General features: G+C 37.5%; 7 protein-coding genes and 1 long non-coding RNA gene across 13 annotated transcripts in view; 3 read left to right on the forward strand and 5 right to left on the reverse strand.

Annotated features, from left to right (window-relative positions):
- Nucleotides 1-1,640: 1,640 nt before the first annotated feature.
- LOC132199915 (uncharacterized) lies at nt 1,641-3,297 on the forward strand. The gene is made up of 8 exons (XM_059625016.1): nt 1,641-1,876; nt 1,934-2,088; nt 2,156-2,318; nt 2,373-2,461; nt 2,514-2,670; nt 2,724-2,788; nt 2,840-2,909; nt 2,967-3,297. Exons 1-8 carry the CDS (start codon nt 1,769-1,771, stop codon nt 3,129-3,131), a joined length of 972 nt encoding a protein of 323 aa, XP_059480999.1. The 5' UTR covers nt 1,641-1,768; the 3' UTR covers nt 3,132-3,297.
- Nucleotides 3,298-3,719: 422 nt separating this feature from the next.
- LOC132199913 (protein vav) lies at nt 3,720-8,993 on the reverse strand. Of its 3 annotated transcripts, none has more exons than XM_059625014.1 (16): nt 8,713-8,993; nt 8,277-8,501; nt 7,999-8,174; nt 7,877-7,942; nt 7,206-7,317; nt 6,940-7,107; nt 6,548-6,877; nt 6,364-6,480; nt 6,084-6,245; nt 5,828-6,030; nt 5,656-5,773; nt 5,457-5,594; nt 5,205-5,404; nt 5,002-5,151; nt 4,777-4,951; nt 3,720-4,639 (listed from the first exon to the last, which is right to left on the reverse strand). In XM_059625014.1, exons 2-16 carry the CDS (start codon nt 8,499-8,501, stop codon nt 4,583-4,585), a joined length of 2,397 nt encoding a protein of 798 aa, XP_059480997.1. In that variant the 5' UTR covers nt 8,713-8,993; the 3' UTR covers nt 3,720-4,582. The 3 variants fall into 3 exon arrangements, with proteins under 3 accessions (XP_059480997.1, XP_059480996.1, XP_059480998.1); XM_059625013.1 differs by lacking the exon at nt 7,206-7,317 and adding an exon at nt 7,555-7,762; XM_059625015.1 differs by lacking the exons at nt 7,877-7,942; nt 7,999-8,174; nt 8,277-8,501; nt 8,713-8,993 and adding an exon at nt 7,555-7,740.
- A 504-nt stretch (nt 8,994-9,497) lies between these two features.
- LOC132201143 (uncharacterized) lies at nt 9,498-15,222 on the forward strand. The gene is made up of 4 exons (XM_059627083.1): nt 9,498-9,725; nt 9,785-9,839; nt 11,032-11,474; nt 14,081-15,222. Exons 1-4 carry the CDS (start codon nt 9,597-9,599, stop codon nt 14,687-14,689), a joined length of 1,236 nt encoding a protein of 411 aa, XP_059483066.1. The 5' UTR covers nt 9,498-9,596; the 3' UTR covers nt 14,690-15,222.
- On the reverse strand, nt 11,778-13,014 carry LOC132201144 (uncharacterized). The gene is made up of 3 exons (XR_009442238.1): nt 12,304-13,014; nt 12,116-12,203; nt 11,778-11,953 (listed from the first exon to the last, which is right to left on the reverse strand). It is a non-coding gene; the product is annotated as an uncharacterized LOC132201144 (long non-coding RNA).
- Nucleotides 15,223-15,777: 555 nt separating the features above from the next.
- On the forward strand, nt 15,778-18,046 carry LOC132199694 (BRO1 domain-containing protein BROX-like). The gene is made up of 9 exons (XM_059624618.1): nt 15,778-15,976; nt 16,045-16,248; nt 16,334-16,429; nt 16,496-16,674; nt 16,728-16,903; nt 16,966-17,047; nt 17,102-17,252; nt 17,309-17,474; nt 17,530-18,046. The coding sequence occupies exons 1-9, from the start codon at nt 15,876-15,878 to the stop codon at nt 17,626-17,628; spliced, it is 1,254 nt and encodes a 417-aa protein (XP_059480601.1). The 5' UTR covers nt 15,778-15,875; the 3' UTR covers nt 17,629-18,046.
- On the reverse strand, nt 18,038-18,894 carry LOC132199695 (proteasome maturation protein). Its single transcript, XM_059624619.1, has 4 exons — nt 18,809-18,894; nt 18,613-18,681; nt 18,441-18,501; nt 18,038-18,385 (listed from the first exon to the last, which is right to left on the reverse strand). Exons 2-4 carry the CDS (start codon nt 18,657-18,659, stop codon nt 18,119-18,121), a joined length of 375 nt encoding a protein of 124 aa, XP_059480602.1. The 5' UTR covers nt 18,660-18,681; nt 18,809-18,894; the 3' UTR covers nt 18,038-18,118.
- A 753-nt stretch (nt 18,895-19,647) lies between these two features.
- On the reverse strand, nt 19,648-22,768 carry LOC132200482 (uncharacterized). 2 transcript variants are annotated; one of them, XM_059625969.1, is made up of 5 exons: nt 22,638-22,768; nt 21,122-21,360; nt 20,590-20,721; nt 20,145-20,250; nt 19,648-20,087 (listed from the first exon to the last, which is right to left on the reverse strand). In XM_059625969.1, exons 2-5 carry the CDS (start codon nt 21,356-21,358, stop codon nt 19,939-19,941), a joined length of 624 nt encoding a protein of 207 aa, XP_059481952.1. In that variant the 5' UTR covers nt 21,359-21,360; nt 22,638-22,768; the 3' UTR covers nt 19,648-19,938. The 2 variants fall into 2 exon arrangements, with proteins under 2 accessions (XP_059481952.1, XP_059481951.1); XM_059625968.1 differs by lacking the exon at nt 22,638-22,768 and adding an exon at nt 21,671-21,830.
- Nucleotides 22,769-23,265: 497 nt separating this feature from the next.
- LOC132199600 (E3 ubiquitin-protein ligase goliath-like) overlaps nt 23,266-25,444 on the reverse strand; it is a 29,560-nt gene continuing 27,381 nt past the window's right edge. The window contains exon 11 of one of the 3 annotated variants that reach the window (XM_059624445.1): nt 23,266-25,063. In XM_059624445.1, coding sequence (XP_059480428.1) covers nt 24,906-25,063 — 158 coding nt within the window. In that variant the 3' untranslated portion in view covers nt 23,266-24,905. The remainder of the gene's footprint in view (nt 25,064-25,444) is intronic. The other 2 variants (XM_059624446.1, XM_059624447.1) reach the window with 2 other exon arrangements.

Here is a 25,444-nt window from a genome sequence, read left to right on the forward strand (position 1 = left end):
ACTGCTGAACAAAAAATAAAATAAAAAAAAGAGAGAGAAAAGAACTGGTTCTCTTTCTAACAAAGCGCTCAAATGGGACCACGTGCAGATTGGTGGGAAGTGGGAACGGAACACTGGGAACGAAAAATTGAATTTGGGAACAAATAAGTTCGATCTAGAGGGTCCAACAGGAACAGGAATCTTCAGGAGTACCGGGAGGCGGGAGTGATTTTGTCCCAACAATATGGTAGCGGGAGGGAGCCGGGAAAATTTTATCGGGAATGGGACTCCCGGGAGAAAATTTTGAAAATTTGACAGATTTTTTATGTTTTTTTTCTGCAGAGGAAAATATAAAAAATTGCGTTTGGGACACCTTATCGGGACTCCCGGGAATTTCTTTTCGGGAGTGGGAATTCCCAAGAAAATTTTGCTAAGACACCACTTGGGAGCGGTCGGGATAAGGAAAATTTTCTCGGGAACGGGACTCCTCGGGAGCAAAATTTACTGCCAATGAACACTTAGATCGATCGGTGTTCGATGTTCAAATTAAAAAATTTCAAATAACTGCCAGAATTGAACAAGGGTCATCGTCGGATCGATTTTGTGAACCGGAAGTGCATGACTGCCTCCTCTAGCAAATAATCCATTTATTGCGGGGAAGCCCGATTCCGTGTCTGCGACTGCTCGTGATCACCATCAACGTGCCCATGACTGTACTTCCACTAGGCACGCAAGAATTATGCAGCGATTTTGATCCAGTTAATTTTACAGCTTTTGTACATTTAAATGAAAAAAGATAGAAGTATTGGTGGGGTGAACCCTGAAGAAAAAGTTAATTAACAAAAAGAGTACACGTTTTGATGCAAGCAAAATTTAAGCAATTTAATCGATCGGAGTGAAACCGTATAAATGTATGTACGTATAATTTTGTCTAACGGAGGCAAAGGGCCAAAAATTGAGGTCACAAGTCACAAGGAAGTCGACCTCAGGTCGACCTCATTCCAAAAGCCTGAAAAGTCAAACATTATACATTGAAAAATTTGGTGGCCAAATTTTCGGCCCCAATTCTACATCTTCTATATATTATGTAATTATGTATACACATACATAGTCAAGTTCAAATTCCAATCCTGAAAATTCACGATGATTAGCTTTTATACCGATCTTTGGTGAGCATCAGGCGAAGAAAAGTTCGCGAAAAAGCGAAGAAAAGTCGAACAGCGTCGAAAAATAATTGTACATAGCACCTCAAAAATCTGGGACTCACGCGACCCAAGCCAAAAGCCATGCCCAACCAACGCCATAGCATCAGCATTATCCGGCAATATCAGCTCAGCACTCAGCAGCCAGCAAGCATCGATAACGCGTGGGTGCTTTCCGCAGCGGATAAATGGAAAACCGGTAATAAAAAAGAATCATATAACCGGGAATCATTCAACCTGAATATTTATGAACACAATCATATTATAATGCTATATTTCAATATAAATCACTATTTTATGAAATATTCTGAGCAAATTTTACTAATTCTCAGCACAAAATTACTTTTTAATAAGGAGGTGCACAAAAATTAATCAACCGGTATTATTAAGATTTCAGTTTTTCAAAAATAATTGTTATAGGTGGCAGCACTTCACTGCTTCCCTTGTGCAGCGCAAATTTTTAAATAAAGTATTATGGCGCCGCACCAGCTGGAGTAAACTCTCTTGTTTTCGATTTCTTGGCCGTCATTTGAACCGGCTCATGTAAATTCAAAATATTTTAACAAAGCCGCTGATTTAAGAAAGTCATGTCGAATTGCTTGCGGAGTTTGTCGGCGACAAGTGCTCTCGCGTGCGCTAGTAAACACCTTGTCCGGCGCAGTCGGACACTCTCAGACAGTCTTGTCAGCCTAGAGGTCTGCTGCGCATTTTTTTCATTTTTAAAATTCTATTAAATTTTTAATTTCGGACAGGTCTTGCCGATTAGAAGTGCTGCATGTCTATCACTTACCAGATTGGAACCCCGATTTTTAGAAACGGACACCCTGCTCGAGGAGCAGAGGGTGCCACAAAAGTTGACGTCTGATGACATCATCCTTTGGTCACAACCAAACAGTCAAGTTTCCAGGTTATTTTATACTTCTCATTTCTAAATTAAATTTTTTAAATCCATTTTCAATTATTTTTACACACAGCATTTTGTATCCCAACCCATCAGCCTTGTCTGAGTTTGAGAAGCACATGATCTTGCTTGCCGAAGTACACAATGGCAAAGATACTCAGCCGACTGAGCCGGGTAACACTGGCAGACCTTCAGCTGATCAATTGGAAAAAGTTTTCAACGTCCTTAGTGACACTGTAAGGGTATATTGGGTGAACTTATTAAGATATTTTAATTACAATGTTACACAGCTCCCGAAACTCTTCATTCAACCTCTCGACTACTCGATTTATCATCCAAACGTTGTGTTTGAAAACAATATCAGGGGCAAAAAGACTGTGTAAGAAAAAATTTCGGTGTTTCACAAATTCTTTTTCATCATTTTTATTTAGAGGGTTGTATAATTATGTCAAACAAGTGGCCCTGCTAAGAACAGTGGGTCACCTAAAATTTGCCTATGTCAAGTTTGAAATTTTGAAAATTACGTCACACCCAGATGAAGGAAGTGTCAAAATTCGCTGGCGAATCAGGGGCATTTCGGCAATGAGAGTAAATTTTGTGCTTTATTTTACTGCTCAATTTTTATATTTTTAACTGAGCAGGTGATGCTAAAATTTTGGAAGTTCAGAATATGGAACATGAAGGAGATTTGGGAGAAGCAGGAGGCGTGAGTGTCTAATAATTATAAAATGAACTGTATTAAACATTCATCTTTTAGCTGGTACGATGGGTTTTCAATTTTCTACGTCGGAAGTGATGGTGCCATTTATAAACATATAGCTGATAAGGTAATTTTGCAAGTACTTGCCAATCAATTTTCATCTCGTCAATAACTAATAATCTAGATGATGCCGGATGAGGAGAGAAAACTGAATGATGCAGGCAAAACAAGTGGCCTTGCAGCAAAATTGGCACTTGTTGTGGGTCTCGCTCCAAAAAACATAGAAATCTTCACCATGGGTAGCACTGAGTTGAAGGAATTGATGCTTCCATTAGATGAGATTGAGTAGCTCCTCCATAATAAAATTAATTTGCCCATCTTAAAGAAGAGGTAACATTTTGAATAATAAAGGCAGTTTTTTCCAGCCTGAAATATTTTGTTGCCATGTGACTGTTTTGTTGCTTTTCAATGTGAGGCTCTTACAAAAATATTAAATAAATTAAAATATGTTAGGATTCCTCTTAGTATTATTTCCAGGGTACATTATTCAAACGCTCATTTTTTGCCATTAATAGTTTATAATTAAAATAACTTTGACACTTCAATAACAGAATAAAGGAAGATGTGGCGCAATTTACCAATTTTTCTGTGTTTCTTCACTCAAATTTTTGATCCATGCCTTGATCAAGACAAAGTCGTCAGGGATTTAATATATTTTTAAGACTAGACACATGTCATAAGTAGTTTGTCACTGCGCTGATTTGACAGAACAAAGGAAAAGCAAGCTCCAAGAAGTGTAATATCCTAGGTTCATTGAAATGCATGTCATGGATATCAGTTCACCAGTGTGATACAACAATGTATTGTTTGCGTAGACCCAAACTCTAAGCTACCAACCATTCCATTTTTGCTGCACATCCATATAAAGATGTACAGATCTTTATCTGTTTAGGCAGAGATAAATTGACAAGTCCAGATGTCTGGTAATTCTCTTTGCCACTTGCTTCAATTAGTGCAGTTCCGGACAACAGGCACTTTTTTTTAAGTTAAATTTCAACATGGCAAAACAAAGTGAGCTATCCATATATAACAAATTGGCACGGATCATGGCTTATGCATACATTTTGCTACGTATTATAATAATTAATAGTTTGTGTATGTATGTATATGTATCTATGATTCAATACAATATTCTTCTCGCTTCAAATTTAGGCCACATTGGACACTTATTAGTATTTTTATATTTTTCTTTTTGAGCTTAAAATAATCTTTAAAAAACGGTACAATATTACTTGGCTTCAGACAGACTTCCAATGAACATTCTTTTGAAAAATTGATTTCTTCTTTCACAATGATTTGCTTTCCAGTTATAAACACACAGTGTGTAGCTTGGACGATGATTAGTCTCATTACATTCGGTTTAGTTTGAAGATAATCGCAACACATTGCGATGTTGCTTGTGAAAATTTCCCAGCCAAGCAAAATTCACTCTGTACGAATAGACTACAAAGCTAAAGTCAACCATTTTTACATGACTCTAGGCATCACATTTTATAACCTATGTATTGATTACATTACAATAGATATTTTAATAAATGGTGATTCAAACCAATTTTACAACAAATGAATGTGAAAATTAGAGCCATAGAGAAAGAAGTCTCATATTGTACATAGTGCGTTTTTAAATGCATTCCGCGCTGGCAGCAGAAATAAAATGCAAAATATTGGATAATTTAGACAAATAATATCAACGTGTTCTTTAGATGGCCAGTTTGTTGACTAAGGCTAAGCCTAAGAGCTTCATGGTTGCTCTGGAACCGAATTTTCACTTACATAGTCTTTAGGGAAAAAACCAACCTGCAAACAAAAATCATGTAATTTAGTTACTGTCTTAATAGAAATGTAAAATGAGAATCATTCCGCAAGCAGTACAATGCTTGCTGCCGTAGCAAAGTAAAAATTATTTTTACGATCCTATATTATCGGAGACCCACCTGACTGCCAACTCTACCCTTCCACCAGCCTTTTTGATCACCTTCCTTGCTGATAATGGTGACCAAAGTTCCCACCCTAAGTGTCAGTTGATTGTCCTCCAAAGGTGTGGGATGGAAGTCGTAGCGCACTATTGCTTCTCTGCGCCTGAAAGGAAGTTGAAGAGTAACGTCCAGCCTGAAAAGAATGTGTAAGAAACTTATATACCAAATTTTAATATTAAGTACCCATGGAAATTTTCGCTAAGACTTGTGTGCTCGTAAAAGCGGATGAGATCTTCTATTGACGGAAACAGACGAGACTCACTAAGGAAATAAACCAGGCGGCCTTCACTAAGTTTTTGGTAAACTTTCATGTGCTTCACCCTGCTATCAGTCCTAGAATGAAGGTTTTACTTAAAAAGCAAACTTTTCATAAAAATAAGACGCACTTTAAGCTTAGGGCGTAGTCAGTCTCGCCTTGATTGGTAGGTCGCTGTGGCCGCACTCTCAACAAGTAAGTTCCATCTGGCTCATTCTGAAGAGCACTTGTGGCTGCGTCTCGACTGATTTCTCCAGCATACCACAAAAAGCCATCCCAGTTAAAGTTATTTGCATCTCCATTCTCATGTCGTGTACCCAATGGCATATGCTGAATATCAATATTAAAAATAAGAAATTTAAACCTTTATATTAAATTTTACTGTTTGAGGTGGGTTGACGGGAAGTGGAGGTCTGGGAGGCAGGACTGGCGGCAGCGGATTGTTAGCTCCGCCACACACCCCTGCAGCCTGTATGCAGTCTTTGTGAACAACCAATAAGCAATGCTCACACCTGTAGCCCTACAGTAATAAAGATTACAAATTATTTCAAAATCAATTAAAAAAAAAAATCAAAGTGTACCTGATATATACTGCCTTTCAGGTATTTGCGACAAAGTATACAATGCTGCGGCTGTTCTAGTGTGTGCATTAAGAAGTGGTGGCCTCGATCTGAACAACCCTTTGGATTCATATTATCCCTGATAAACAAATATTAGTAAAAAGAATTTCAAGGTTCACGATAGAAAGTCTACATTGCATCTCTGATGGCTTTCATCCATTTGCAGCGGTCATCCATATTCCTTGCATACAAGGTGTATGCTGTTTGTTCTCTCTTGTGGATAAGAAACCACTGGAAACTCCAGCGAGCATTTCCCTGCAGTGTCCTTCTGCCAGAGCCATCTTCCATCTTGTAATCTCCAATATGGATGCAGTCGCGGAACTTGTACTGGTCACTCTGTTGATTTCAACATTATGAAAAATTCACAATCACTTGCATTTTACACAAACCTTGGTCTTGCACATTATCATAACTTGGTCAAAGACAAATACATATCGAGCTTGCATCTTTGTTGTGCTGTGGTCTTTGATCCGCAATTCGCCATCTTTTATCAGGCGGCCATAGTCCTTAAGTTTGATCTCTGCTGGCATGTCCCATTCACTAATGCTTCTCTGCAATATAATTAAATTGTTAAACAAAGTAAAACATTCCATCAACACTGATTAGATTTAATTTCCATATGCTATTGCATAAATTTTGAAGGCATAAATCTAATCAAATTAATTTTACCTCAATGTCACTGATTATTTTAAGGGTGTCAGCGTCCCGTTTGACTTCATTTATAAACTGGGCCACATCAATCATTGCATCACGCGCCCTTTCAATGTGCTTGGCATCATCGTGGTGCTAAGAAAGTACGCATTAAGAGGCAAGGTTATTATTGATATAATTATTTTTGAAGCTTTCTACTTACCGGTCCTGTTTCCTGGAGCAGTTTCTCAAGGAGCAGTTGATATTTGAGAATTCTCTGCATGGGCACTGACAAGATGTCTCGCAACTTGAACTTGCCCTGGTTAGCCTCCTCCTGCAGCCTCTCAAGAGTGAGTGTGAGATTGTCTGACTTAGAGCAAAGTTCGTTGAGTAGGTCCTGAGCTACGGGTAGGTTGGCGCAATACTCGCCATACAGTAGAAATTGGCTTTGGCAGACTTGAAATACTTTGCCAATACGCATGGCACATTGAGCGCTCTCAATCACTGCCTCTTGCAGATTTGAAAAAAAGCGAGTATGTACATCTGTCAATTCCTGAAATAAATCAGATAAATTGATTGTCAGTAATTGCATTCGTTTAAATAAAATAATCAAACTTTAATATTGCAGAAAATTATGGAGTGATCTTTATGCTGCAAGTGGTTCACAAGTGGCCGCATGAAGTTGGTCTGCAAATTCTGCAGCACCTCGATGTAGTTCTTCTCCGTCTCAACAAGTTCTTTGATGACATAGTCCCTCTTTTCAAGAGTATGAGAAGCATTGAGCTGCAAATTTCAATCGAAAGTTAAAAGAAGCTCTAGTAAGGAAAAGACAAAGAACGTCCATAAGAAGAAAAAAGGAATGCTGGAAAAACAGTACTCACCCACGCAGGCAAGTCATTGTGCTTTCGGTTTTTGCACAGGTCCTGGTAAATCTCCTCAGTTGTCTCATCGTAGCTGCTGTATTCAACCTCCAACTCATTGTCCGGCAATTCGCTGTTTTTGACACATGCAACGTTCATGCTCATTAAAAAAAGCAATGAAATTTTTATAAAAGTAACACATCTCAATATATTTATGATTAAAAAAACCAAATCCACCTAACCTACAGAAAATAAAAACTACCACCAAAATTATTTTAAGTGAAAAAGAATGCAAGAAACACGGAGAAAGATAAAAACAGATCAGCGGCCATGCCTATGCTGCCTTAAGGAACACAGGTGTTGCCCTGACCTCTTTAGCATTGAAAGTGATGTAGCAGAGTTCTTCATAGGCCTCTTCCTCTTCGTCACCAATCGGACAGGAAATTGGGAAAGATTTCCAGGTTGACAGAGAAGAAGTTGAATGAGACGAAGGTAACGAAGAGGCGACACTTGACGCTTCGTCTTCTTCTTTTGAGTCTTTGTTATCTCCCTCCGAAGACTCGGATGAAACAGGACAGCTTTATTTTGAAAGCGAGAAAAAAAGAGAGGAAGCCCCAGAGTAGTTACAAAAGCAGTGACGGAAAGTAGTTAGTCCGTGAATGACAATTTTTTAATTTGAAATTTAAATATACCTGTTGTTCAAAGAGCGGTAAATGTCTTCCTGAGAGTCACTGTGCTGCAGTGATGCATCAAATCCCCTAGGAGGAATAATTTATAAAAATTCACTTTGTGTTTTAAAGAAAAAAATTCTTACTGGACGCTTTTGCGCTGGACTTTTTGGCAGCGTGAAAGTCGTGAAAGAGTTTGCAGGACTTTGAGGAAATTTGAGAGGTCAAACAGCTCCTCAGGTTCAAAGAGCTCATGGTCCTCAAGGTGGAAAGACTCCTTGCATACCAAAAGGAACGTTTTTATGTTTCTCAGGCACAAGAACTGAAAAGTAGAAAATAACAATTAATTAATTAAAATTCTGTGCAAAAAAATCGGTATTTTCCAAAGAAAGTAGTATTCTTCAGTGCCTTTTGGGATACAGACCTGTGCCATCTGTGGCTTCTGGTTGACCATTTTGAGGTCAATGCAGTCAGGGTCAAGTTTCTTGAGCAGACTGCAGAGAATGACGCCATCCCTGAGGGTGTACGCTAGGTCGGCGACAGTGGCCTCTGGCCAATTGGCCTTGTGGTCGCCTCGTAACAGGCCGCATTGGGTCAGCCAGCGAGCACATTGGTGCCACAATTCGTTTGGCGAACCACCAGTAGCCATCTGAAAACACAATTGTGTTTAACTGGAAAAAATCTTTCAAATAAAAATAAACAGTGTATATCCATCCACCTGTTCCTTGAACAGAACAAATACATCAATTGAACAGAGAAGGGAAATTTTGTTTAAAAAATCTTGACAATCCAAAATTCTTTGTTCTGTTTCTAAAAATTGAAGTACATAAATACTCGCGATTTTCATTAACATTCAGCACCTTAAGGTTATTTGATGAAGGAGAAAAGCGAGCGAGACCGTGCAAGGGCTACTTCGGCTAGGCCGACGATCGTCGAGGAGTCGGCATCGGACGTCGGTGGACGGGGTGCTGTAGGGTGCAAAGTCGGCGTTTGGCGTTTGTAACACTCGGAAGGGTCTTTCTGCGGAGCTACGGGAAGGGTGGAGAGCACGGCTCACTCGGAAACGATTTATTTTGCTCAGGATCCTGCTTCTTCTTCCATTTGCAGAGGCAGCGACAGCGAGGATAGGATCCGATCACAAAAGAAATAATACGAGAGGGAGAGGGATGGCCTTGAGGGGCGAGTGCGCACGCGCCGCGACCGCACTGCAGCGAAAGACGCTCCTTGCAAACTTGTGGCGGGAGTGGCGGGACCAAGGACCAAGGATCTTAAAGATCTTTGGGCGGGACTCAAGATGATTTTTTTATGGATAAAATGAAAAAAAAAAATAATAATGATGATTAGGATACACATTTTTTTGTGATCAATGTTCGTTTAGAATTTCAAGTCATTGGTTTATCATGTATTCCATAATTATTATTTATTAAACTATGAATCACCATTAATCAATCCTCGACCTCGATCGTGAACTTCTAGTACAAAAGTAATTGTATTGTTAAATATAAGTTTAAAGAATGCAGAAAATAAGGTTTTTTGTTTAAACATGGTTTATTAATTTAATTGCACCCACAAAAATTCAAATTAGTCGTTGCCGCGCGGCCGTGCGATGCGTATTGCGTGCTACTGATTGTGATTTATTGAATGATCGGCAGGTGGCAGCGGTGGCGCCGTGGCGCGTCTATTCCAACAATATTCTGTTCCCTTCCCTGTTGTCTGTTTTGGTTTTGTTTCGATTTTTCGATTGATGCAATTTGCAGTTTGTTTTTATTTTTTGTTTTCTGTTCTATTTTCTATCACAGAGTTTAAACTAACTCTGTGCTTTCTGTCGTGGCCTGCTCGCCCTGCTCTGCTGCCCCCAAAGCGCTTGCGACGGGTTTGTTTACTTTGTTTACAAATACATTAGAGTACATTCTCGGACTTTTTCCCACCTAGCCGTCTGTAATCTCCTTTCGTTCAAACATGCTCGAGGACCAGCCTGACGGATTAGGTGAGACACATTTTTCTTCTCGGACGTTTTTTGTAATTTAAATTTGTATGATAATCAGAAGTCATTTGAAAATATTTGACAAAAATAAAATCAATTTTTTTCTCGTCTTGTCCAGTCGTCATGTCTATTTTTTCTTTTTGAGCAGAGGAAGAACACACGGTCAAATCAATATATGTATGCCACAAAAAAGCACGGAAGTGAGTTATGTATTAATTTTTGTTTTGAAGCAAATTATTTTACAATTAATTAAAATTTGTTAAAGCATAGCGTGACTTTCTTTGGCTGCATGCATTGTGTTGTGGCGCAGTATTACAGTATTTCCATAGTTTGAAAGGGATAGGCTGGGCTGGGGTTTTGAAATATTTTTATTGATTTTGCCAGATTTCGCCTGACCGACATCCACAATTATTCCATATGTACTTGAATTATAGTACACCAGATCTATTATATAAAATTGATAAAAATATCGATAGAAATGGTTAAAAAATTAATTATTGCTTATTATGAACAAACACCTAGATTATTTTCTTCCTTTTTTAACTTCTAGATGAACTCGCAATCATTAAGGGAAATTTTATTGGAAGAAGTTAATTAATTAATATCAACTTATTGATGAATTGTAATATATTTTTTCTCTCACTTGCTTACTCGTTTTGTACAATGTTGCAAATGGGGCGCGTCGCAATGAGTAATTACATCGTGCTGACGCCTCAAGTCAATAAATCCAATAAATATCAATATAATAATATCATGAGATGCGATCCACTAAGATAGACCCGAATATTTTCAAAACTTATCATTGTTAACTTAAGATTTTAGCTTTTAGTAAAAAAATCAGTTTGTGAAATGAACTTCAAATCAGTAAATCACCCTGTTTTATTACAATCAAAAAATAATATATTAGATATTAACATAAACTGGGGTTTTTTTTTTAAATTTTTTGTGCCGTTAAGAATATGTTTAATTATTTTTAGGAGAAAAACTTACCTTGCCTGGTCAAAAGAAATATATATATATAATATATATAATTTTCCTTTAAATCTGACTCACTTTTCTTAATTATGAAAGCAATCAATTTTATTTCATCAAAAACAATCAAAAAATGATCGACTAGAGTGCCAAAAGGTTCCACTCCACAACAACAACTTCAAGAACCTATTATAGAAACTTGTAATCAATTTTATTTTTCCAGATTCGTATCTGCCAGCGACCATCTGCGGCTTCCGATGGCGTAGCGTCATGCACCTGGTGGATGCTGCTGTTCTCCTAGTAGTGCATTTGGTGCAAGCCAGCGTGCTCAACTACTACATAATCTCGCACTACAGTCACTCGACCCTGGCGTACCTCTGGTTCGCCGCCGACTTCATCTGCCTGTTTGTCTTTGCAGGCACCTTGACCGTGGCTTTCAAGTACTTCAGCCGCCCTGAACACAATACGGACAGTGCCTCATTCACCCTGTCGCCAGACCACTTCATCAACGGCTTCCCAACCTCTCGATTTGGAGTGTTGCCTCTAAGCTATGTTTCTTGGCTATTTTACTCGGCCATTCTCATTGCTAAGGTTGCAGTCATCTACAGGTCTGATCTGCCTGAACAACTGCACCCCAAAGATCTTTTCGGGCCTCAGTTACTTCAGGTCTTACATTTTATAAACTACACAGTCAAAAAAAGTTCCATGCCGCGGCATGGATTTCGGCTCAGGTCAATTTCGAGCAAAATCGACCTAAGGCCACGGCATGGCCATACCAGCGGCATGAGGGGTAGTCGGCATGACCTGCATGCCGCTTTCCGCACCTGGCATGCATGCCAGCACCGGATCAGCCTGGCCTGCATGCCGTCCGGTTGGCCTGGCCTGCATGCCGTTCGGCAGGCCTGGCCTGCATGCCACTCAGATTTTAGAATTTGCATATTTAGTTACTAAATAATACCAATGTTTACTTTTTAAAATTTATTTTTTAATAGTAATATAATACCCACAATCTTTGAAATTATTTTTAAATCAAACTTAAAATTTTCTTCCTTCGTTCCTGCTCCACGCGTACGTATGGTCCAATAGTTCATCAAACTTTCCTAATTTGTCGGCATTGTTCACTTGCAGAACAGGATTTGCAAAATCTGTAAAAAAAAAACTGAAATAAGATCTCATATTCACATATATTTGATTTAAAATATAAAACGTATAAGCTTAAAATAAGCTTTATTACAGCAACTTGTAGTATGTTATTCAAAATTTATGGTACTAAAATTATAATCTTATTTAAATGAAACAAAAACTACCTTTATTAACTGCAAGATGGCATAACGCAAATTCCGATGAATTTTTTTCAGCATTTTCTCGGTTGAGAAATAGTCTCTCCTCATCACACTGAAAAATTCAAACAACAAAATTAAAAAATTATTAAATTGTGAGCAATGCAAATTTTGCATTTTAGTTGCTTATTTTTTAATAAATTATTGCTTGTTACCTGAAATTAATTTCCGAAAATCAGTCCGCGGCTGCAGATTTGGCAGAGATGGTGAGAGGAAAGAAATATTGGCTGTCCCGCCGCTGAGTTGATGTGCCTGATGATAGGGGCTGCGCTCTCGCGTCGCGAGGGGCGGGATGCCGGCGACTTTTTTTCTTCATCTTTTGCTCCTGTTTGATTCCACACGGATTCTAAGCAGCTCAGCTTCTTAAGGACTCCTTATTGCAATGCTAAGAGTACCAAAGAGGTTTTTTTGATCTCCCATATGCCCAATGTAAAATTTTTGCCCCATGAACCCCCAATTTTTTTGCTGCTTATCTGTTAAGGGTCATTCAATTATCATTTTGTGCAATTTTGAGCAAAAAATTTCGGGCAGATTTTTTTTAATCGCCAAAAACAAAAATCTCCATAAAACGCCATGCTAAATTTCAAAAAATCATATTTCAAGATTAATCCACGCGACCCCCTATTTTTCTTTGTGCAATCAACTCCACTGGTGGGCAGGAATCTATAAAAAAATCTGGGTCCAAAAATTTCGGGCCGATTTTCCGCAAACAGAAGTTGTAGATGTCAATAAGGAGGCCTTAAGGAAATATTCCTGCGTGTCGCACTTTGTCTTAACATGTCCTTACGCGCTTATTTCGACGCACAAATGAATAAAATTAACACCTGCCGCGGCCATAACACTCCATATGAGCTCAGGTAAAAAATGTGCTCGGAAAGTTCGTTGGGCGCTCAGGGCGCTGGCGCAAAGGTCGCGAAGAGCGCCGATGTTGTGCGAGGGTGAAATTTGAACCAGTATGCGCGGGAAGCACCTTCAGGTAAAGCCACCAGTCAGGGCAGAATCATGATTTGAGTATTTCTAATTACTTCATATTTTCATATACGCTCAAATGAGTTGGAATCGTAACAAAAATACTAAATCTTATGTAATATGCCCAGATTCAATGAAAATTTTCACAATAATAATTTGTAATACGCGCCTCCTTAAAAATAATTTCAATATATGAAAGCCATATTATTTTAGATCTGTAATACACAAATTAGAGCCTTGGTATGATGTGTAATAATTTGCAAAGTAGCTTAAACATGTTTAATTTCAAACATAATTGATATTTTCAATTAGGAAAATTTAAAATAATATTGTTAATTTTACGTCTGATAAAATAAAATTTTAGATCCAGTCGTCGCACAAAATTGTAAAATAAGAGTAAAATATCAAATCAAATTTAAACTAATATCCATCACTGCAACTTCAAGTATTTTTCTACGTAAAAATTTAGTCAACATACCTTTCTTAGTTTTTGCTAAGTAAAATTTTAATGTTAATAATACACGCATAATAAAAGTTAATTATTAAGATTTTTAAAATTTTTCTTCTATTTTTACTTTCATTTAGTCAAATTAAAACAACTTTGAATGAAATAAAATTAAATGTTTTCGGCAGGTTTTGGATAAAAAAAATTAAGTGTTTCGTGGACTTGCAAGCGGCTTGCATGCCCTGTGAAGGAAAAGCTATGCCGGCATGATAAAATTTAGTAAGGCATGGACGGCATGGTAATGCTCCATGCCATGCCGAACCGACTTCATGCCGTGGTATGAGGACTTTTTAAGCGGCATGATCGAGCTATGCCGCGGCATGACCACTGATGGACTGGCATAAGGACGGCATAGAGATTTCAGGCCGCGGCATGGAGCTTTTTTTGACTGTGTATTGAACCTTTATTTTATTTTAGTTGTATGATAAAAAGTTCTCAATTTGATTTTAATATTTTAGGTGACAATTGCTTTGGGAGCGGTAGTTTTTCTCCTCTTGGCCGAGAGCCATAACTGGGCTCGTCACCGCTCACCCCGTTACCAGTTTGTGACCTCGACCTGTGCCCACTCTGGACTGGCTGTGCTGGACACAGTTTCTCTCCTCTCTGTTCTATTACCTCAAGATGCCAACCGAGCTACGGAGCCCCCTGAGCTCTTAATGGACCTGATTCTGGCTCTCTGCCTTTTCAACCTTTTACTCCCAGCTATGGCTCTGTACCGCCTGGGTCTCTCTGAACCTTCGGCTGCCAAGGCGCAGCAGTCGTTGGTGCTTCCGTTCAGCGTTTTGCATGACATCACGCACTTTCTGCTGGTCGATCTTCCCTTCTTGGGAATTCGTTCGTACCTCTGGATTGGCCATCGGCAGCACACGTCTCTCTTCATGATGAAAAACGTACTTGGAATTATGGTCACTGTGCGAGGTTTGCATCCTGACCTGTATGCCCTCTTCAAACGCAGGAGGAGGAGGCAGCAAGAAGAGGAAGAAAAGCGTCAGCAGGGTGAGAACCTGCTTGAGGTCAAGCAATCTGCCAGCACTGAGGAAAATAGAGTGGATGACAAAAGCCAATAGACTGATTTATTTTAGACACCATGTTATCCAAAAATACGCATATGCTACGTGCACAAATCTCATACACAAAATCTCATCATCAGCAATATAGCTGCATAATTATGTAGTAATTTATTGGATATTTAGATTATGTCTATGATCAGTATTTTAAAATCATTAAATTTTTAATGATGATATTGTCTAAAATTATATACAGCGATTTATTTGCTGGAATATGAAATCATATATATTATGTATATTTTTGAGAATGAAATTTACTGAAATTATTTGCATTATATATGGAATGTGCACATTTTTATGTGCCATTAATCATGACACCTGTCTATTTCATAGATTATTTGAAGAATTTTTTATTAAACTGTGCTTTAATGATTAAAGGGCCTATGATTCAAAATGTATATTATCTCACAATACAATATAATATATTATGACTTGTGATGTGATTTTTACATTGATATGATAATGACATTCAAATGTAATTTTTTTTTTAAATTTAAAGTTTTCTAATGTAATAAAGATTTTTCACTTCATGTTCTTCATTTTGTTTTTTGTTGTATTAATTTTCATCCTTATATTCACTTATTTGTACAATCAAGATTCATGAACAAAATAAACGATTAAGGCGTTCTTATTCCCTTATATTGATTTAGTCAAATCAGTACATGGGAGCTATTTCATCAATATTTGGAAAACAATTAGAAATTTTAAAGACTTGATTTGACTATGTCAGTAAGGAATCCTAAAGTTTTTTAAGAGCTGCCACTACTTTTTGGTGTTTGCGCCAGCAACATAACATGACGCGTGCGCGTGCACTACGTGGGCGTGTCGAGTGGCGATGTTGAAATTGAAAATATATGCATGGTGCCAGCTCATTTCAGAATTTTTAATCTCCCTTTTAAAAAACTTTTAAATCGATCATGGTTATAAATTTAAATATTTAAAATACTTAAACGTATTAAAATTAAATCATCTTTTATTTAGTAATTCTTAAGGCTATATTAATAAAATCATTTTAGTTTTGAAACTTTGTAATGTTGGCTAACACTTGCAAAAAGGTAAATAATAGTATGTAACTATGTACGTACATACTACACAAACCTTCAGCTGGTGACGAAGGGAAGGACAGGGCTGACGGCTGACGACTGATTTTGCAGCAGGAAATGTAACCCAACCAGATAAAAAAAAAATGGCCCACTGGTTTCACAGGAACCTTTTTAAAGCGACAACCGTGGAGAATTTTGATTTGAAAATGGTCGCCCTCGACACGGAGGCGCTGAAAATCTGCGGGTTTGTCCACGCTTTTTGCTTCCTGAGCTTCAGCAATTTTAAAATTATGATTTATTTTTGCCTTTCAGTGATTTGAAGCAGTGTCGAAAACGGCTGCTTGAATTGATCCCCGACGCAAATCACTCAGGCGAGACGATTGATTCAATCTTCAACAGCTACCTGAGCCTTGCGCAGGGATTCCTTAAATCTTTTGATGGCGACAGCAGGGCCAGCAAAATGCGTCACAGCATTATCTTTAAGTGGACCCACACCCTTCTGGGCAGCAAACCTTAGTATGAATTTGAAATCTGTCTTGGAAAAAATTATTTTGTATGATTTTTCTAAGATTTACTCATTTATTTTTTGTATGTAACACAGTGCGGAGCAAGACTTTTTGTATGAAGTGGCTAACATAACGATGAACATTGGAATCTGGTATATGAAACATGCCTCAATGATTGCAGGAAAAGATGAGTAAGTACATTTTTGCAGCCATTCCTTGTTATTAAAGTAAGCATCATCAATGTTTCGCAATTTTAGCATCACAATGGACGAAGCCAAGGAAGTGCACACGAGTATGCGGAAAGCGGCTGGTGCCTTCCAATTTGTTACCCAAGAGCTGATTCCTGACCTTGTGAGCCACGGGGAGCCCGGAATGGACACCGACCCAAGGGTTGCAGGAGCGTATTTGGCACAGTGCACTGCCGAGGCACAAGAAGGTAGAGCAAATTGATTTTGGAAAGAAATAAATAAATTAACTGGATATTTCCAGTGACCGTGGCTAGAGCAATGGAATTAAAACACAATGCGGCTCTCATTTCTGCCTTGTCCAATGAGACAGCAAAATTGTTCCTTGAGGCAGACAACCTGCTGAATACTCTTAACCCAAAAGTTGTTGGTCAGTGGAAGACCTACATGCAAATTAAGGCAGCGTTCTACACAGCTTATGTAAGCTAATTAAATTATTAACTTACATTCAGTATGAAGTATTTACATATTTATTTCCAAAGGCATACATGTACTGCGGGGAAAATTGCTTGACTTTGGAAAAAGGCGGTGATGCAGTTAGGGCTTGCCAAGAAAGCAAAAAATGTATTTATTTCTATTCTTCCACATTTATTTATAAAAAATTGATGTGCTTTTCAGATTATGACAAAGCATTGACCCTTTCTAAAGAGTATTCCAAAATGAAAGGCCCTGCCAAAATTGCTAAACCCGAGCAGCATCTGTTCTTTAGAAAGCTACTTCCGATGATTCAAAGAGCTCTGGAAAAATGTGAACGAGAAAATGGATTTATGCAAGTTGGAATGTTAAAAAAAAGACTAATGTAAATAATATTTGTTTATTTTGTAGTTATCACCAGAAAGTGCCGTACGACCCTCCCCAGCTTGAGATGAAAGCAACTTATGGTCTTGCGAAGCCAGAGCCAGTCACTATGCCTGCACCTAGTCCACTTTGGAATCCTGCCTCATACGCAGCTTTCGACACAGCGATGGCTTCGGCTAGGGATCCAAAATTGGCAATATAAAGCACAAGCATAATTATTAATAAATTAAATGTTTTTAAATTGGCAGAAAGGAAAGTCTGAAGGTGAACTTCCAGAAGTCAAGGAGGCCAGTGTGCACCAGTCTGGAGTTGACCCAAAGAACGAGAGTGGATGCTTCATCCAGTAATATGAAGAATAGAAAAAAATATTTGTAGAGATATTTTATGAAAACAGTGTGACACTTTTAGCTTGGCTTTATAACACAGTACAAAATTGTCGCTATGGCTTTCCATAGGCAATCTTGTCCATTTAACTGACAACTTTTATTATAAGTATATTATTGGACAATAATTTATAGTCTTCTTTTGAAACGCAAAGTATTATTAAGCTTTTTCCATTCCCTTGAATCAAACTATTTGAAATGTAAAATTCTGTAAAATATAGTGTATCAAAGTAAAATATTTTGCGATGTTTTGGTTCCTATTATTCATTATATTAAACTACTCTTTTTCACTTTTTTCATTAATATTTTAGCCATCTATCAAGACAATTGATGCACCTAATTGTACGGCATAGTCTTGAATAAAACAGTGAACTAAGCAAATGAATAATTAATTTATTTCATATCAGAACGCCTTAAATTAAAAATTGGGTTTTGTATCAACGACATAGCAGAATTAAAGCATTCCAAGACTCCTTTCCATCTCGGCACTGGGCACGCCGGACCTTTCCCTGTTTTCAGGCATGTTGAGGACGTCCTGGAAGGCAATGCTGGTGTCTGTTCCATTCAGGACCTGCAGCGCAAGGCGCTCACTGGTCATAAAGGGCAAACGACCTCCAGCCAAGGAAGCTGCTTTTTTCTCCATCTGGATTCGAAGAGGTGCATGCATGCCTTGTGTCGCTCTCAGCACCCTCATCTCAGCCTTTTCTTGGTTAGCTGAGAACTAAGGAATGGTTCAATTAAAATACAAACAATTTAAATTCAATGGTGGATTTTACGTTTCTTTCCGAGGTCTCCAAAGGGTGAGCCTGGGACAATTTGTTTGCCGTAGACGGAAGGCTGAAATGAGATAATTTGTAAAAATAAGCTGAAGGCTATTCCATTTACATTGAAGTAATCTAATCATTTTTTGTTGTAATTTAAGAAATATGAAAGAACGAAAAAAAATACCCGTAGGCCATGACTGAGGGAACTTCATAGGTGCCGGTCGACTTCATTTTATTTTCAATTTCTCCGTTCCTAAGCATTATAATGAGCGAGTGAATTATACATGGTTATTTAGATAATTTTTTAAAAAACATGGATAAGTTGCGCAGCAATGAGCAAGCTTCTGAAAATTAGCCTAAAAACTGAAAAATGATCATACCTGCAGGATGACAAGAAGTTTTTGTTTGCAAAATTGTGTGTTTACATTGATTGCCAGCGGTGTTGGCGGTGGCGCTGTTTGAGAATTAAAGTGGTGGTGGCGGGAAACGAGCAAAATTTTCAATTTATACTTCCCCTTCTCTTGTTCAACTTTACGTTGATTTTCTCTTCTCCCCGACTCCCAGTTCTCCATTACAGCCCCCGAATCCAAAGTATCCAGACGCAGACCAGACTTCGTCTTGTAGAGTGCAATTGTTTTTGTCGTCATTACGTTGCATACAAATTGCTTAACACGAATCTTATTGATATTCTAGTTTTTATCGGGATTTGTATGATTGTGAATCCGAGAGATTTTTCCGCATCAGTTTACGCGGGAGTGCGCGGGAGATTGTGTGTGCAAAGTGTGCGAAATTCTTGTGAACAGTATTTTGTTTACAAAAGCAAACATGATGAAACTTAGATTTTGGGATGAACCCAGCATTGAAGACGACGGTCAGGGATTCGGCAACCAATGGGTCAGGTGAGTTCGATGGATTCGATAAAATAAAAATATTATGATGTGTCCGAAATTCGTTTGCGAATTGAAAGAATTATGCGGAATTATGTAATTCTGCGACTTTCATTCACGGTTTCTGATTAATTTTTAGGTACTACAGAAGGAGGTCCAAGTACAGCTGGTGTCGCCAAACGAAGACGCATGGTGAGTACCATTTTTGCATACATAAAAATTTAAACCTGAACCGTAAAATGCTAATAATTTCGGTCAATACTTACTAAACACTTCATGAAAAGTATAGTAAGATGACATCACGACAGTAAGGAAATCACAAACAATGATTTTATAATTTAATTTATATTTTTGTCAAAGAGGTTTCATAATTATGTAAATTTTTACACAATATTTCTGCATTAAGTGATTTTACAAGCTACGAAACTCACTGTCAGGTATGCAAATCAACTCGTCCATTCATCACTTTCTGAATTAGCACTACCCACATTAATTTCAAAAACACTTAAATGTAGAAAGTCTCAAGAGGAATGTCCTTCACCTCCGTCTTTACGATTAAAACACGTTCAAAATCTGTGCTGGCACAAATTCTGCACAACTTGTCTTCTGGTGTCTGGTGCGTGTTAGTTTGCTCTGTACATGGAGTTAAGGGTGCGAGGCAGTTCGGTCTCGAGGACGTTGATCTCGACGTTGCTGCTGCTGAGGCGGCGGTGCTGCTGGCCAGGCTCGGAGGTGCTCTGGAAGGGGCTCTCTTCGTCCTCGTCGGACAGATCTACAGTGACAATGCGGTCTGTATTTTTGTAAATGGGTCTGCACAACAACTGACTACCTTCACTCTTGAGGTAGCTGGAGCGACGCAGGCGGAGCAAAACGCACGCCACGCCGCAGAACACGCAGATCACCGTCAACGCTAAAACGCCCCGCAGAATATTCACCTGCGTCAGAAAAAAAAATTGAATTAATAATTATTGAAATTTTTAAGGTAGTTATCATAAATATGATTTGCAAAATGTCTTTTGTAATAATATAAATTATTTATGCATTATTTACCAATTTTCTCCTGCGCGTTCATAAATATTTATTTGCATAGAAGAATATAATATAATCTGATAGAAGATATTTTAATTTTAAAACTCATAAGAAAAAAACAAACCTGCTTGAAATTTGTTTGAAATAATAATAAAAAAATAGCTTAAAAAAACTACTGAATTTACTGCACCAGTTGTAAAAGACATAGTAATTGTTCAGGCCTGGGGAATCAGATTTAAACAAACCCCTGTGTCGTTGGCCCAGACTTCTTCCCAGTCTTTTCGCACAATGAGATCAACGTCCTCAATGTGAAATGTAGGGTTGTTCCATCCCTTCGCCACACATCGGTATAAACCTGAGTCCTCTGCGCTCAGAGCCTGTAATTGCAAAATGATCACAAGTAAATTCTCTTTATTTTTATTCTATTTGGGTTAAAATTGGTATCTGTTTGACTTAACTGACACAAAAATTTATTAAAAAAAAAAAGAAAACTATAAAATTAAAACAGTTGAAGTTGAAAAGTCATCAGGCTTGGGTAATCAAAAAGGAATTATAGATTATAGATGAAGAAAAAATTAGAAAAAAAAAACTGTTTGACTGGGTTATATTAAAAATATTCTCTGATAATGCTTGTTAAAAAAATATAGAAATATATTCAATCATATTTTCTTTCTTTCTTTTTGTTTTCACCAAAAATTATATAAAAGTTGAACCAAGATGAAAGTTAAAATGTTCAAATTTAATGTTATTACTTTTTGCCAGTTTTTGCTCATGTACCTTGATAGAGAGGTTCCCCGAAAGGACCTCAAACTTGAACTTGCTTCCAGGGCTGGGTGGGTTTTCGGGGCCGATGACCGAGTCATCTTTAAGCATCCAGAACTGAAACTGGTGCTGGCCGTCAGTCGTGTTGAAGCAGGGTAGCGTGACCGTCGCCCCCTCGGCCGCCTCCTGTTGCAAGTGGCCGCCGTGGGCCGCCCTCAACAGGCTAAGACATGTCAGGACCAGAGAGAGCATGTCTGCAATGAACAGGATGTCCAATGAAAATGAGTGTAAAAAATATGGTCATCTTGGATTATTTGGCGCTTTTTCCTGCATGACGTTTAGCAGTGCAGGTATATATCAGACGTCAGTGTCGGATGATGAAAAGCTATCTGCTAAACGGGTTTTTTTTTCTCTAAATTTTAATTTTAGACCTGACATGTTCTAAAGACTACTGTTAATATTCTTGTCTAACAGAACAACAATAAAATTGAATTGAATTGAATTGAATTGCTTTTTACTGTGAGTGGCGCAGTAGTTTGGAGAAACAGTAAATTTGCTCCTTACGTCAAACCAATGTTTATTTGTTCTCTCGCGCCTTTCTAAGGGCTCGTCTCAAGGGAATCAATTGCGCACTGGAGCAGCAAAAAATTATTCTGCAAATTGCGTTTGCATCTGGCGGCGAGAGAGAAATAATTGCCGAAAGATGGGGGCCGCGGAGAGCGAGCAGGATCTAATTTTGGCCGCCGTTCAGTTTTGGCCATCACCTGACTGGCTGAGATTCTGCCAAAAGCGCTTCGAGAGCTGCTTCAATCTGTGTCCCCGCGTGATGAATCAGAGCCCGGCGCGTATAAAAACAGTATTGTCTCATTTCGCTCCAGTTGTCGCAAAATCCGCGGAGAAAGCCGCGCAAATATTACGGAAAGAGATTAAAATCACTTTCAACCGTGCTCCGACGATGCACATAGATCATCTCTGCGGTTAGAACAATTGAACTTTCCTCTATAATTAAAATTATAAAAAAAATTCCAAAAATAAATAGTTTTTAAAAATGGCTATTAATTAATTTTTTTTATCACAGTGTTAGAGGTTTTACTTTATTAGAATTATTATTTGTCGACGGTTTCATACAATCATTTCCTTTTACACAGGGCAATAAGATTGATTAAAAGGATATATTAAAAGCTTAAAGATTATGAAGAACGTTCCCATTTTTTGTAATTGATTGTTCTTGGAAACAAGGCGGTGTCGCGTGATTGTTTGGTTTTCCATGTAATTTTACGACCAGTTTGAAAGGGTTATCCAGTAATTTGCGAGCCTTGGAGAACAAATTCCTCACTCTCAACGCCTCCGGGGTGCATCAAAACCCTTGGACAATTTAAATTATTATAAAATTTGAAACTAATAAAAGCCGAGCCCCCTTGAGCTGACCTTGAAGGGTCAGCTTAGTGCATAATAGCTTGATTCAATTCTCAACCGGTCGTATTATCGACCACTACCGCGATCGCAAGTATTTCCTTATTTATTGACTTACTTTCTTTGCGCAAGGTGTCTCAGCAAAGGTTGCAACGCGTGCTGCAGGCAGAGCTCGAGAGCGCCGACTGACGCTCGCGAGGGACACCCTTTGGGCCGCGCTCGCTCGCTCAACGTCACACTTCTCGCGTCCAAATATACCCGCATTAGCGGGAGTTGCGCACACGCCTCTTCATTAAGAAACAAATAGTGGCTTTAAGAGAGGCTGCCATTGATCTTGGTTGGCTAATTGCTGCCTGCGGTCACTCTTCATAAGCGAAGGTGTGGACAAAATTTTCTACGCTGATTGTGAGAGACAATTTTTTAAACTATTTTAAATGTACTTTTTTTTTTTTTTTTTTTTTTTTTTTTTTTTTTTTTTTAGAAAAGTTTTTTGAAAGATAGTGGTGGTTTACCGCGGCGGCCGAGTCTCTTTTGATGTCGGGCGTTTTAGCAAACATCTGCTAGTTGTAAACCCTTTCTTCTCTTTTTCAAATCAAAAATTTTTTGTATCGACTGAGGAGAATAAATAATAATAATAATAATTTTCTGGATCTCTACAAGACAATGAAATAATTGAAAACAAAAAAGAATCAAGTCAAGTCAAGACATATTTATTCTGCATTAGATCAAAATATTTACAGCGATCTTTAGAATAAGTCGATACCTTAACATATAATATTATTTTAGTTTACACAACAAAAACTCGTGCATGTCATAAAACATATTGTCATAAAAAATTTTCTCAGCAGCTTTTGTGAACAACTTTACATCATCAATTGCTTCTATTCTCTCTGGGAGGTGATTAAATATTTGTGAGATTCTTATTTCAGGGCTTTGTGCAGTTAGATTAAGTCTCACTGGTTTTATAAACAATATTAATTCCAATTTCAAATTAAGTAAAATTCAAAATGAATTTCATTTTTCTGAAAAATTGGCATGAAGATTAATTAGTTCTAAGTGAGAGGCGAAAGATTTTTGATGTAGAACAACATAAATGTGGACAGTTTGCCTAGCAGAAATTTCAAAATCAGAATTTGGGACAAGAAATTTTTAACCAAACATTTTATTTTTATTGTTTATATTAAATACACAAAGAAATTGTGTTTAAATTTAACCAGGCCTAAATTAATGTTCAGAATAACCTGACTGTTGAAACAGAATTTGGAGATGATTTATTAAGCATAATTTTTTAACAATTATGGCTATTAAAGAAAATTGTGCACAGAGTTTTAAAAAATAAATAAAGCACGTTTTCGTTCTGAAAAATTATTTTAGATTGACTGCTTCTCTAAAGTTTATTCGGGAATGAACATGTAAATTAGAAAAGTTTTTTTATTCAATAATTTTGCATTTATTTTATTTTATTGTTGTGTATGTTGCATCTACAAATATTTTTAACCACAATTCATTATCTTTTTCATTTTAGATTAAAGTCAAAGAGGAGTTTTACTTTTTGATGCCTTTAAATCATTGTTAACTTCTTATTTCACGTTGCTGACTAGTCTTCATTTCATTTCAATCCTTTTACAACACACATTTTTCCTGCTTTTTTTTTCTTCGTAAATATATATAGAAGACCATTCACACTTTCGCCACTTAAAAATAGCTTAACGTCGTCAATAATAGTTAATAAATTCAAATACCCCCTTGATTAAACCCAGCATCAATCAGATTGAAATTAATCAAGTTAATAAGTCGCCAAGATTTTGAATTATATATAATACATATTGGAAATTGCAAGAAGTTAAAAACTGTTTAAACTTAGATAGAAAATTGATAAAAATCCTCAAGTATAAGCTGGAGAGAGTGATGATCAATGAAATCTCACAGCTTCACACCGTTTTTTTATTCCTATAAATAAACCCATAAGGATTAAAAAATTTCTTTTCACATTTCATCATCATTTTTGGATAATTGAGTTGAAAATTGAGAGTTTATGCAAAAAATAAACATTGTTCGTATCGCTCACTTTCTCAGCTATTGGCGACGAGGGAAATAATAACAATAATTATCACTTGTTAAAATAATAAGTCTGTCAGCAGAGCACAAAACAAATGAAATTCTCACTTCCACGAATTGATTGGTTGCTTTTTCAGTCTTGGCAGCGGGCAAGCGCGAAATCAAAACTACCGAGACCTGCAGCACTCGAAAGCTCTCAAAGCAAAATCTAATCCTAGTAAATAAAATTTTTTGAAAATGGCGTTTGAAGTTGGCAATTAGTCATCTCCTTCATTCACCAATACATGAGCTTGTCTTCCGCTGGTTAGAGGGTGGAATGTGGGGGCTCTCACGGCTCCGAGGGAGGATCCTTATCCTTTTTGCTGACAGCTTGCACAGCAGCTTTGCTGGTGAATGGCACCACCAAAGTTTCCTCAACGTGAATCACCTTGTTGCCACTCACTTGGTCATCCTCTTCTATTTTAATACTGCACTTGCTTGACTCGCCTGAAATTTTTAAAGCCTAAATAAATGAGGTCAGAGGAAATGCTAGAAAATTATTAAAACCAAAACTATTAATTATGTAAAATTGAAACCAAGCGAAACTCGTTGCAAAGAAAAATGAAAAAAAAATCCTCTTAGTTTTTCATTTTTCTTTGCAACGAGGTTTGCCCGGTTTCAATTCTTCATGAAATCCACCATTAGTGTTACCATTCAATTTATTTATTATGTTATTTTAATTTTATATTAATAAGTTTTTTAAAATTTGATAAAAACTATTTAAACAATTGTTACAAAAAAACTTAAAATTTTCCAAAACCGAAAGTTTCTTATTATTTTTATTATTGTTTATTCTTCATAAATCAAGTCGTGGTCAAGAAAATCATT

The sequence above is a fragment of the Neocloeon triangulifer genome, unplaced genomic scaffold, assembly GCF_031216515.1.
Source record: "Neocloeon triangulifer isolate White Clay Creek 2 clone unplaced genomic scaffold, ASM3121651v1 ptg000014l, whole genome shotgun sequence".
Taxonomy (NCBI): Eukaryota; Metazoa; Arthropoda; class Insecta; order Ephemeroptera; family Baetidae; genus Neocloeon; species Neocloeon triangulifer.

Excerpts from the sequence above, each read along its gene's own strand:
- LOC132199915 (XM_059625016.1), top strand. The coding sequence starts at position 1,769 with ATGTCGAATTGCTTGCGGAGTTTGTCGGCGACAAGTGCTCTCGCGTGC. Across the intron at positions 2,319-2,372 it reads TCAACGTCCTTAGTGACACT|CTCCCGAAACTCTTCATTCA; the intron begins GTAAGGGTATAT and ends AATGTTACACAG. Across the intron at positions 2,671-2,723 it reads GGGGCATTTCGGCAATGAGA|GTGATGCTAAAATTTTGGAA; the intron begins GTAAATTTTGTG and ends TTAACTGAGCAG.
- LOC132199913 (XM_059625013.1), bottom strand. The coding sequence starts at position 8,501 with ATGGCTACTGGTGGTTCGCCAAACGAATTGTGGCACCAATGTGCTCGC. Across the intron at positions 6,878-6,939 it reads TAATTTTCTGCAATATTAAA|GAATTGACAGATGTACATAC; the intron begins GTTTGATTATTT and ends GATTTATTTCAG. Across the intron at positions 4,952-5,001 it reads CTTAGCGAAAATTTCCATGG|GCTGGACGTTACTCTTCAAC; the intron begins GTACTTAATATT and ends CATTCTTTTCAG.
- LOC132201143 (XM_059627083.1), top strand. The coding sequence starts at position 9,597 with ATGCAATTTGCAGTTTGTTTTTATTTTTTGTTTTCTGTTCTATTTTCT. Across the intron at positions 9,726-9,784 it reads CCCCAAAGCGCTTGCGACGG|CCGTCTGTAATCTCCTTTCG; the intron begins GTTTGTTTACTT and ends TTTCCCACCTAG. Across the intron at positions 9,840-11,031 it reads GGACCAGCCTGACGGATTAG|ATTCGTATCTGCCAGCGACC; the intron begins GTGAGACACATT and ends TTATTTTTCCAG.
- LOC132199694 (XM_059624618.1), top strand. The coding sequence starts at position 15,876 with ATGGCCCACTGGTTTCACAGGAACCTTTTTAAAGCGACAACCGTGGAG. Across the intron at positions 16,249-16,333 it reads CTTCTGGGCAGCAAACCTTA|TGCGGAGCAAGACTTTTTGT; the intron begins GTATGAATTTGA and ends TATGTAACACAG. Across the intron at positions 16,675-16,727 it reads CACTGCCGAGGCACAAGAAG|TGACCGTGGCTAGAGCAATG; the intron begins GTAGAGCAAATT and ends GGATATTTCCAG.
- LOC132199695 (XM_059624619.1), bottom strand. The coding sequence starts at position 18,659 with ATGAAGTCGACCGGCACCTATGAAGTTCCCTCAGTCATGGCCTACGG. Across the intron at positions 18,502-18,612 it reads CCCTCAGTCATGGCCTACGG|CCTTCCGTCTACGGCAAACA; the intron begins GTATTTTTTTTC and ends ATCTCATTTCAG. Across the intron at positions 18,386-18,440 it reads TGGAGACCTCGGAAAGAAAC|TTCTCAGCTAACCAAGAAAA; the intron begins GTAAAATCCACC and ends ACCATTCCTTAG.
- LOC132200482 (XM_059625969.1), bottom strand. The coding sequence starts at position 21,358 with ATGCTCTCTCTGGTCCTGACATGTCTTAGCCTGTTGAGGGCGGCCCAC. Across the intron at positions 20,722-21,121 it reads CGGGGAACCTCTCTATCAAG|GCTCTGAGCGCAGAGGACTC; the intron begins GTACATGAGCAA and ends TTGCAATTACAG. Across the intron at positions 20,088-20,144 it reads CAGCTACCTCAAGAGTGAAG|ATCTGTCCGACGAGGACGAA; the intron begins GTAGTCAGTTGT and ends TTGTCACTGTAG.